This window comes from Chlamydotis macqueenii, chromosome 1 (genome assembly GCF_036417535.1).
Source record: "Chlamydotis macqueenii isolate bChlMac1 chromosome 1, bChlMac1.mat, whole genome shotgun sequence".
NCBI lineage: Eukaryota > Metazoa > Chordata > Aves > Otidiformes > Otididae > Chlamydotis > Chlamydotis macqueenii.
Genome location: NC_141556.1, coordinates 133693806 through 133704966, shown reverse-complemented (window position 1 = coordinate 133704966; position 11161 = coordinate 133693806). Strand labels below are relative to the sequence as shown.

The following is an 11161-nucleotide window of genomic DNA, read 5'->3' as shown; positions in this document are numbered from 1 at the left end:
CGTTCAAACGATGAGACAGCAGGCACAGATCTTCATTTTGGATCAGCGGAGTTAAAGGTTTGCATGTTTGGTGCAGGTAAGAAGGAAGCACAGATGCATGGTGTGGAGAGGATAAAGCAGTTTTTAAAAGAGGTAACAGGTCTTGGTTCACAAGGACAGAGGTGATGAGCCAGCACATTTTTTTTTTTTGGCTTTACAGACCATGAGTTAAACTGATAGCAATTTTAACTGAAGTAACCCATAGCTAATATTTTCCAGGAAAAACATTATGTAAAATTATTACATTTGCATTTTATATTCTGCCAGAATTAACAGTAAACAAGCACATAAAAATGAAACCACATTGACTTCCTAAATGGTTTGTGTTCAGGCTAACAATGGTAGCCACACGTTGCTAACGGCACGGGACTGCAAGCAAATAGCGGGCAGCCTGGTTTCTGCTGGGCCAGGCTGTATCTCAGCACCAGAGCCAACGTGAAGAGAGCTGTTCACTCTTCCATGGGTCACTGGCGTTCACACAGATCACCTTCAAATTGATTACCTTATCCCTTGAAATGCCTCAAAGAGGCGAGGCTCTGAAAACCAGCAGGAGACCCACAAACATCACTTTCGCAGGGATATACCCAGCCCTCCCACCTTGGGTGGTGACCTGCCTGACTTTTAAGCAGGTGCTTGAGCTGTAAGAGGAACATTTACAGTGTTAACTGCTGAAAGAGAAGTCCTAGAGAGGAATCTTGTCTCCATAGACAGGGGGTTCTTTGCCCTTCATGTTAAAGCCAAAATTATAGGGAACATGGTGAGGTGCTTCTCTGTTAAATTGTCATGGTGGGTCCATCAGGACTCACCTCAGCGTATTATGTTATTGCACTTCATAGAACTGTAGAATACTTTGGGTTGGAAGGGACCTTTAAAGGTCATCTAGTCCAACCCCCTTGCAAGGAGGAGGGACGTCTCCAACCAGATCAGGTTGCGCAAAGCCCCGTCCAACCTGGCCTTGAATGTTTGCAAGGATGGGGCATCCACCACCTCTCTGGGCAACCTGTTCCAGTGTTCCATCACCCTCACTGTAAAATATTTTTTCTTAATATCTAATCTGAATCTACCTTCTCCTATTTTAAAGTCATTACCCCTTGTGCTATCACAACAGGCCCTGCTGAAGACCTTTTCCCCACCTTTCTCGTAAGCCCCCTTTAGGTACTGGAAGACTGCTATAAGGTCTCCCCGGAGCCTCCTCTTCTCCAGGCTGAAAAGCCCCAACTCTCTCAGCCTGTCCTCATAAGAGAGGTGCTCCAGCCCTTTTATCATCTTTGTGGCCTCCTCTGGACCTTCTCCAACTGGTCCACATCCTTCTTACATTGGGGGCTCCAGAGCTGAATGCAGTACTCCAGGTGGGGTCTCACCAGAGTAGAGGGGCAGAATCACCTCCCTTGACCTGCTGGCCACGCTCCTCTTGATGCAGCCCAGGATGTGGTTGGCCTTCTGGGCCGCAAGGGCACATTGCCTGCTCATGTTGAGCTTCTTGTCCACCAGCGCTCCCAAGTCCCTCTCCTCAGGGCTGCTCTCAATCCATTCTCCGCCTGTATTTGTGCCTGGGATTGCCATGACCCAGGTGCAGGACCTTGCACTTGGCCTGGTTGAACTTCATGAGGTGGGCACGGGCCCACCTCTCCAGCCTGTCAAGGTCCCTCTGGATGGCAGTCCTTACTGCTGCACCTGTGCTGCACTTTGGGCGCCAGGTGGAACTTGTGCAAACTCTACTGATGAGGGCATCTGGGATGAAAAACGTCTGCCGCTGAGTTCTGCGAGTGCGGTCCCAAAAGCGGGGATGAGAGGCCGGTGCCTGAGCCCCTCGCAGGGGAGCCTGGAGGGCTGGCAGGGGCATGGCGGGGATGGGCACTGTGTGGCCGCGGCGGCGTGGGCGGGGGGCGATGGGTCATCCACCTTGGTGAGGGGTCTTTGACGCCTCTGCACTCGCCCGGCGGTGGCGTGGGCAGGTGGGTCTCTCCCGTGGCACGGCGATGTCCCACGCAGCACCCAGATCCCGGGGCTGGCGACAGGCAGAGGAGGTCGGTAAAGAAAAAAAAAAAAAAAAAACCAGAAAAAAAAAAAAAAAAAAGAAAGGGTGGGATCGGAGCGGGGGAGGGGAGGCCCCCGCCACACGGTGCGGCTGGGTGCGGGGCGGAGCTGCGGGCCCAGGCGGGGCCGGGAGGCGGCGGCGGCGGGCGCGGCGGGGGCACTGCGGAGCCGGAGCAGCGGCCGCCGCACGGGGCGGGGGGCGGGGCCCGCACCTTCCCCGCCGCAGCGCGGCACCGCCTCCCGCCCGCCCGCCGCACGCCCCTCTCCCCCCCCACCCCCGGCTCAACTCCCGCCGCGCGGCAGCCGGTGCCCCGCCGCGCGGCTCCGCCTGCGCCGCCCCGCCATGGAGCAGGGGCCGGCGGGGGGGCCCGGTGCTGCTGCTGCCGCCGCCGCTGCTGCTGCTGCCGCCGCCGCCGCCACCACTACAGCCTCCGCCACTGTCGCCACCAGCACCGCCGCTGTCGCCGGCACCGGGGGTCTGCTCCTGCCGCTGAACGAGAGCGAGCAGCAGCGCTACTCCGAGCTCTTCTCGCGGTGCTGCCCGCCACCCGAGGCGGCCGCCGCGGGCAGCAGCGTGGGCGAGCTGTTCCGGGCCTCCCAGCTGCCCCCGGAGACGCTGCACCAGGTGGGTCGGGGTGGGAGGGCGGCCGGCTCGCCCCCGAAGTTGCGGGGACGCGGGACACCAGGGGCGGGACCCGCTCCCTCAGCGCTGCGGGAGAGGGGCTGGCGGTGCCTCCGCCGGAAAGTTGGGGGCTGCCCGGCGGGCCGGTGCCTCTGCCCTGCCCGGGGGGGCCGGAGCGAGCGGCGGGCGGGGAGCGCTGGCGGTGCCGGTGCCAGGACAGCGCTGGAGCCCGGGGCAGGCCCCGCACCGCAGCGGCGGGGCTGCTCTCCCTCCGTTTTTCCTTTCTCAGACACCCCACGGACACCGCGGTTATCCGGTCCACGCGTGTTTCTGCTCCCCCCCCAGGTGTGGGCGCGTTAGGCGCGCCGTTTGTGCGGGACAGAGGCGCTGGACGGGGCGTCGGGCGATGCGCAGCACTTTGGCCTCTGCCTGCGATCTGCCGGGCCGGCTTGGTAGTGTGGTTACCTCCCCCAAAAGGGCCCCCGAATATCGTACGGACAGCTGTGGTCACGGAGTTGTACAGGACACGCGATACGTTTAATCCCAGATATTCTTTTTTTTTAAAGTCTTTCGGAGAAAAAAAGACCCGTCGGTATATTGAGGCGTTGGTGGTTATATCTCTGTTCTTGACAGCAAATACCTTCAAGTGGGAAGGAAGAGGCTCTTGCACCATCTCCGTCCCGGGAGAGATCCCCAGCAGAGGCTGTGAGGCAAAACCCTCCGTAGTTTTGAGGAAGAGTGTGGTTGGGGTGGGAGAAGGTTTGTGCCGTCCGGTTTCCAGTGACAGGGGAGAGCTGGACTTGGAGTCTTTTCCACCTGTGGATTAGTAATTTGGCTGAGGCACTGCAGTTGCATAATATTTCTGGCAGCAAACGAAACAGAGGTAGGGTAATCCTGCCTTTCTATTTTATTTTTATTTACAAGCTACAAGGATTTTTTTTTTTCAGTACTCTTTATTTCTCAAGCAGAAAACAGTAATGTCAAAATCGAGCTGAGGTACAGTTATCCCTGCCACCACCTGAGAGTACTCAACTCCTCTACTGTCAGATCGTCTCGTAATGACCTACGTAAATTCACGTTACGCAGCTTATTCTGAATGGAAATAATGATGTGTCAAGGATATTTTTCCCCTCTTACTTGTGCTGTTTACCAGGTGTGCAAAACGAAAATGTTGCTGAGCACGGTAGTACTGCTTTGTTTTGAGCCAGGCTGTGGCCTTGGTCTCGCAGGTGAATTGAGCGGTGAAAGTAGAGATTTTGCCTACATCTAGCACCAAGAGCAGGTCTTTTGCAAAGAGGAAGAAGAGGGCATTTAATTTCAAGTAAGGTGTATTTAAGAAACTTGTTAAAGCCCTGTTAGTAAATTTGTGTGACTTTGGTATTAGTCACTTCGTTTTCCAAAGAAGTATAGAAAAAACCTTCCAGTTTTTGCTATGTAGTTCCTTACCCTATCATTTAAGTGGACTTTATTATCGTGTTATTATCATAGTCTATTTGAGGGGTCACTTTGATTGTAATGTGTGACTTGAGGCTGGAAATGCTGGGGATTTTTTTAGTGTTCTTGTTGCTTTTCAGTATTTTAGATTATTTCCAGGTATACTTATGCTGTGAGGAGAATGTTACTGGGAAACAAGCCTGTAATTGCCTTCAGGGGTATTCGGATAAGACGACCTGTGGGATCTGGGGCTATTTCTCTTCCTCCTTCCTTCCTCTTGTTTATATGGCACTAATTGCAGTGATATTCCGCTCTGCAGCTAGAGCGTCCGTCCTCAAAACCCACCGCTGTCAGGTGTTCTTGCTAACATTTACCAGAACTTAAGAAAAAATTGAAAAAACATAATGTGTTTAAAAAAAAATACATTTGGAAATGTAGGTGTTCTGATAGGGGAAAACCCACAACATTATTTGAGATATTTGCTGATATTTTTGTCTTTTGTCATCCTCAAAAAATGCAATCTGATAGCTTCTGTTAAAAAAACCCTTCCATTCTAACAATTGTGGGAACAAGGAACAGAGATTCATGGCATATGTTTTCTGCTAGTACAGGGAACGCCGATGTTAGGCAGAGGCAGCTTATTTGGCTTAAGATAATGTATTTTCTTTGAAATAGTTGTTGACAGTGAAAGTTTTCTTTTTTTAAAAAAAGATTTTTAAAATCCTGATCTGTCACAATTAGTGCTTAGTATGCAGGCATCCCTACTGACCCACTGAGAAATGGTCATGCTGAGTTATGCCATGTCAGAAATGGGGAGATTTGGATTGGAAACTGGTCCTGGATTTCTACTAAGCAGAGCCAGCATAGTCAAGGAGGTACTTAACTCCTTTCTTTGACCCTTGTGGAGGCTCTAGCAAGAGGCAGCTATGGACCATTTTGTAAACAGTGTGCTATTTACAGATTCTTATTCTCAAAGTATTTGTTGAGGATCAGTGTGCTTCCAGAACTGGCATTCAGTGCCATGGCAAAGTCTTGAACCTGTGCTGTTGTCTTCAGGAATTTGTACTTGTGCAATAAGTGGGATAAATCTTAGAGAAAGAAGGAGCCTTTCCTTATACAGTCTTTGGTTGAGATTTCTTGTTGATGAGAAGAATGCTCACAAGCATCACGGGAAATCTCCTTCTACCTTCCTTAACTGTAATGGCAGGGTTTGCGGTCTAGGCAAAAACCGTGTGGGTGCATCTCGGCTGGAGTACTGCTGTTGAATGTGGCAGTTCCTGGGGGAAATGCAAAGACACGTGCTCCCAAGCAGCAAACAGACAAGGGTTTTGTTTGCGTTAAGGTTGGTTGTCAGGATCTATGAGGTTATTTAGATGAAACGGGCTGGGTAACGGGGAGCAGGTAGGGAATGTGACAGCGTGTGCCAGAAGAGGAAATGCTGAAATAAATGGAAAAAATCCAAGAACAGCCGGGTCAGTAGGAGCAGATGGTGTGCACCCGAGAGTCCTGGGTCTTGCTAAGAATGAAGTGATTGGACACAGATTCCTTACGCCCAGGCTCAGGAAAGCCAGCTATTCTGTGGGGTAAGAGGGTACAGCAGAGGCTGTACCTGTGTAACTTTCCGTAAGGAAGGGATCAAAGAATGAACTCAGCCAGAGTTATTTCAGTTCTGGAAAAATGGTTGAAGTTGGCACTAAATCAAAAACATCAGACACTTCACAGGACAGAGGAGGGCACAAGGACAAGGCAGTGTGGTTTTTGCGGACTGTATAATCGTACCTCCGTCGTGTACCAAAAGTCATCGACCAGCCATATACTGTGGTTAAAGGCAGAACCATTAAGATTTTATTTAGACTTGCACAAAGCCTGTGGCAGATCTTTCACCAGGGGCTTTTAAAGTAACTCTGTAAGATGTCTATAATCTCTTGCACAAAAGATCCATGCTAGGATTGGTGTTTTTTGTGGTTTTTTTTTTTTTTTTTAAATTTTTTACAATATTTATGGCAAAGGAGGAAGGAGCAGACTAGTCACGCACCATGCGCTTATGGAGATTGTCAAAAATAGAAGAAACTGAACAGCATCAGCTCGATCTATATTTACCCATGTTGGTCAAGTTGAAAATGGTGTTCCCTATGCTTTGGCTCCTAATAAAGGGAAAAAGAACTGCATTTGTGCAAAGGAAAAAAAAAATCCGGAAAAAATAACTGTTTTGAAGTCACTGGGGCCACAAAAATACCGCTGAAGCAAAGGTGATTCCACAGCATTCTTTGTTACATGGATCAGTTATTGGTAACACTTCTTCCAAGGGGAGAAGGCAGGCAGAGGTACGCAAGCAATTGGGAGGACGGGAGAAGGGACTGCATCTCGGGGCTGGAGTCATCATTGATGGCTGTCAGTAGATGACAACAACAGGTTTGTGTGCCCACAAGGACAAGCTCTTTCTGGGGTGTCTGGTCTTTTCCTTGGAACAATCGGTTTGATTATGCTCCCTGAATGTATGGGGATGACAGTACTCCATGCTAACCTCTGTGGCACGGGTATTGATGATGGCAGGTTTCCTTTGTCTCATTTTTGGCAGTCAATTTGTGACGCCATTTTGAAGCTGGCTGCTGGTGGGTACAGCCTATGTGCCTTGAGTCCAGGACACCAAACTGCATTCATTACGGGTACCGAGGGACAATGGGCTGATGTCTGCATGGATTTCAGATAAAATTGTGCTTTGCAAAGTCACCACCCGCTGATCAGCATAGGAGAGGTACCTTGTGCTGGATTTACTGTTTGTTGGTATTACTGTGGTCTCTGAAGATTTTGTCTTCAAAATTAGGGAGCAGGATTGGACTCAAGATTTACACTGAAATGCATATCTCTTTTTATTAGTTTCTGACTTATTTGATTAATTCTCCCTTGGTTCTCTGATGTTATCTTTGATTCCCAGTTTTATAAACCTTTATCGTATTTGTGGGCTTGCACTATGAGCACAGAGATCCAATTTTCTTAAGAAAACGCATTCTTTCCTCAGCAAACGAACACACTGTGTTATTTTGAGCTCCAAGGGTGACAAGTAGTAGCTGTGTGATGCTGGAGCTACACAGACGCTGCATTTTTTAGCTGGGACTCTTCTTCCAGCTCTGTGTGAATAGGGAACACAGACCAGCAATCCTGCTTTTCTTCCACAGGCTTCGTGAGTTAATTTGTGTTTATCATGACTTGTCTCTATAGCTACAACTCTACAGTTTAACTGTATTTTTGTGTTCAGAAAGTAGAAGTGTGAATAGATTAAAAAAAAAAAGCTAAGTTGCTATTTCTTTGGAAAAAGGCCAGTACATTTTTTATTCCATAAGCATAAATTAGTACCTGCAGTGGGATTAACTGTCTGCCTCAAACAGGCAGAAAAGAAAAAGAACTGTGGCAGCTAAATAGGAACTTTTTGAGTGAGGAAAATCTGGACTTATTGTTACTTTATGAAAGATAAAATTTGCTTTGTTGTGCCCCTTGACAGAATTTGTCATTATGCTAGTGCTGGAAATGTGATGTAAAAAACATAGTAGTATTAGATGACACCAAGCTGTGTGGTGCGGTTGATACGCTAGAGGGAAGGGATGCCATCCAAAGGGACCTCGACAGGCTGGAGAGGCGAGCCTGTGCCAACCTCATGAAATTCAACCAGGCCAAGTGCAAGGTCCTGCACGTGGCTAATGGCAATCCCAGGCACAAATACAGGCTGGGCGGAGAATGGATTGAGAGCAGCCCTGAGGAGAAGGACTTGGGAGTGCTGGTGGATGAGAAGCGCAATGTGTGCGGCCCAGAAAGCCAACCGCGTCCTGGGCTGCATCAAGAGGAGCGTGGCCAGCAGGTCAAGGGAGGTGATTCTGCCCCTCTGCTCTGGTCTTGTGAGACTCCACCTGGAGTACTGCGTCCAGTTCTGGAGCCCCCAACATAAGAAGGACTTGGACCAGTTGGAGTAGGTCTGGAGGAGGCCACAAAGATGATAAAAGGGCTGGAGCACCTCTCCTATGAGGACAGGCTGATAGAGTTGGTGCTTTTCAGCCTGGAGAAGAGAAGAGAAGGCTCTGGGGAGACCTTATAGCAACCTTCCAGTACCTAAAGGGGGCTTATGAGAAAGATGGGGAGAAACTCTTTAGCAGAGCTTCTTGTGATGGGATGTGGGGTAATGATTTTAAACTAGGAGGAGGCAGATTCAGACTGGACATAAGGAAAAAAAAAAAAATTACAACGAGGGTGGTGGAAGACTGGCATATGTTGCCTAAAGAGGTGGAAGATGTCCTATTCCTGGAAACATTCAAGGCCAGATTGGATGGGGCTTTGCGCAACCTGATCTGCTTGGAGATGTCCCCCCTCCTTGCAGGGGGGTTGGACTAGATGGCCTTTAAAGGTCCCTTCCAACCCAAACCATTCTATGATTATTTATTAACTGTCGGTGCCCCCCCCCCCCCCCCCCCCCAAATTATACCAAAGTAAAGGGTAAAACTTCACCTGCAGCACTCTTGATATATTCAATTAAATTTAAAAAAAGGAAGTCCTAGTACATCTTTAAACTGTAGTTTATCATTTAGTCTCTCATTTAGTAGTCACTGCTTACAAGATTAGTAGCTTTGAGTGCGTCAATGTTGAGATACACAGTAGAAGATTTGTAGAAGCCATTACTTCCCAAGTGCGTTTCACATCAGTCTAAAACCAGAGACCTAGACCTCCTTGTTGCAGACGCTCAGCATGGTCGGAATTAGCCTGGTCAAGGCCTGCAGCCTTCAGTAATTAACCCTCATTACAACCAGTTATGATTTAATTAGTTTATTTTCCAATAAAATAGTGCTTTGCTGTGCCAGTGATTTAAAATAATTCTACAAGAGGACGAGGAAAAAGATCCATTTGGATGAAAATGATTAACTTTCTTCATGAGAGATTGCTGCAGTATGAAGCAGTGATGATTAACAGTGCTTTTTGGGGTTGTGCAGTGGGTTCACCAAGCTGTTGAGCATAATGTCTTTTACTCACACGTGTATCTACAGCGATGTGCTGTTAGTATTGTGATGTTTATATACAGCTTGATCGAGGTTGTCCACAATCTGTTTTGCACAGGACATGTAATACGCAGAATTGACCTCCCTCAGTGTGGGGATCTGGTGCAGACACCCCCTGCAAAAGGAAGTCGGTATAAACTCTGAAAACATTAACTTAAGCTGAGCTGAAAAACTTAGCCAAGATAGATTCATGAAAGATGGAACAAGCATTTCTGTGACAAGGAATCAGGATAACCTATTTAAATTTACAATATTTTGAATTGAGAAATACGTTTGATGTAATATTTGTAAAGGAAGATTCTTTGATGTATTAACATCTAAACATACCAACAATATGGTAAAATGAAACATTAATGAGCAATATGTGCTAGCTCAACTTTTGAACACAGTCAGAGTTGAACAGCTGAGTTAGTGGATAATTAACTAGAAAAGGTTGCTGGAGTAGAAAACCAACTGTGGACAAGTAGTAATCCCCTATTACTGAGCAGAGGAAGTATTTTCTTTTTCCAGTGTATTCAGGAGCATGATTTGGTGGTGACCACTGCATAAAATTGAGAACTCTGTTGGGAAGTTTTGTGAGTATTTTTTTTTTGTTTTCCCCTGCAGTTTAGATATGATGATGAGGTGGAAGGAAGTGCGGGGACGAAATCCATTCATTCTGTCGTATGGTAGGACACAGTGGTCAGAAATAATCAGCTAAATCACTAATTGCAAATTATACTTAGTTTATTCATCAAAGTGTTTAAAAGACAAAACATGCTTTTATAAACTGCTACATGTTTGTATCGATAAGAAATGTGTGGTTTTCATTTACTGATGGTCTGCGTATTTTTAAGTGAATCCCAGTTTTAATCTAAATTTAACTTTGCATATGTCACACATACCTGCCCAAGTAGATGTATCCCTTATTAAAGGGGATAATAGAGCAAATTTCTTACAGAATAACAAATTAATATGTATATTAAGCTACATGGTTGCTTAAATATGTTTTAAAATACTACTTGTTAGTAAAAACAGAAATGTTACCATATTTTGAAAAAAAAAAATCTTCATTTTATGATGACTAACTGATGAGGCAGATGTTTATCTAGAAAAATAACTAGACAGTTCCAATACAAACAAAAAATGACATTAGCATCTTATATTTTTGGTCTTAAATGATGTTTTAAATAACTTATTTCTCCCATGAATCTGCCGTGCAAACACCAAGAGTGTTTGCAGTTGTTTCAGACTGGGTGGTACTTTTGGAGAGGAGTGCTGCAGAAGCTTTATCCGACAGATGTGTCCCCCCCCCACAGGTTGTCACACCACACAGAGGATGCCTGTGGTGTGCGGTGGGCTCTCTCCAGTTGGGAGTGGGCCTGCTGAAAGCCACCCCAAGGTTACCCGTTGCCTGTTAAATTGATGTTGTACCTGGATGAGTCATTCAGTGGCCTTCTTAATGAACATAAGTGACTGAACAGCATGATTAGCTTTGGTAGTCTGACTACCAAAGCATATCTTCAGTGTTTTCTTCTGCTTCTTTTTGATGTCTTTTGTTTTTGTTTTTTTTTTTTCTGCCCTGAGCAGTCTTCCCTCATCCAAAAAAGCTGCAAATAGTTCTAGTATCTTACCTTTGCATCTGCGTAGTCCTGCAATCCGCATGTGCACTCCAGTTAGTCCTCTTCTTTGTCAGGAGGTGGTGGGGAGCGTACTTGAACCGCTGGATTTGGACCTCATAATTTCCACTGGCTTGGTGGCACTGAAAATTTAGAGTTGGCTAGTGGGAAACTCTTGTCTGAGCTTGAATTTAAGCTGTCTGAACATGGCCCATGGTATCCGCTTGCTCACTACGGTATGAGTCATGAAGCTGAATTTTACTTTCAATAGCAAGTGTCTGTAGTGTTACATTATTATTATTACAAATGTCAAGTGATTTTTGGCATGAGCCTTTCAAATTCGTTTACATTTTGTTTAATCTTTTCTTCTTCCTAAAGTCTCTCTTTCCACA

At 46.9% G+C, this 11161-nt stretch overlaps 1 protein-coding gene across 1 annotated transcript in view; it reads left to right on the top strand.

Moving 5' to 3' along the window:
- Positions 1-2419: 2419 nt before the first annotated feature.
- The window catches only part of REPS2 (RALBP1 associated Eps domain containing 2), a 102434-nt gene continuing 93692 nt past the window's right edge, over positions 2420-11161 (top strand). Inside the window, exon 1 of the mRNA XM_086753861.1 lies at positions 2420-2701. Coding sequence (XP_086609987.1) covers positions 2420-2701 — 282 coding nt within the window. The remainder of the gene's footprint in view (positions 2702-11161) is intronic.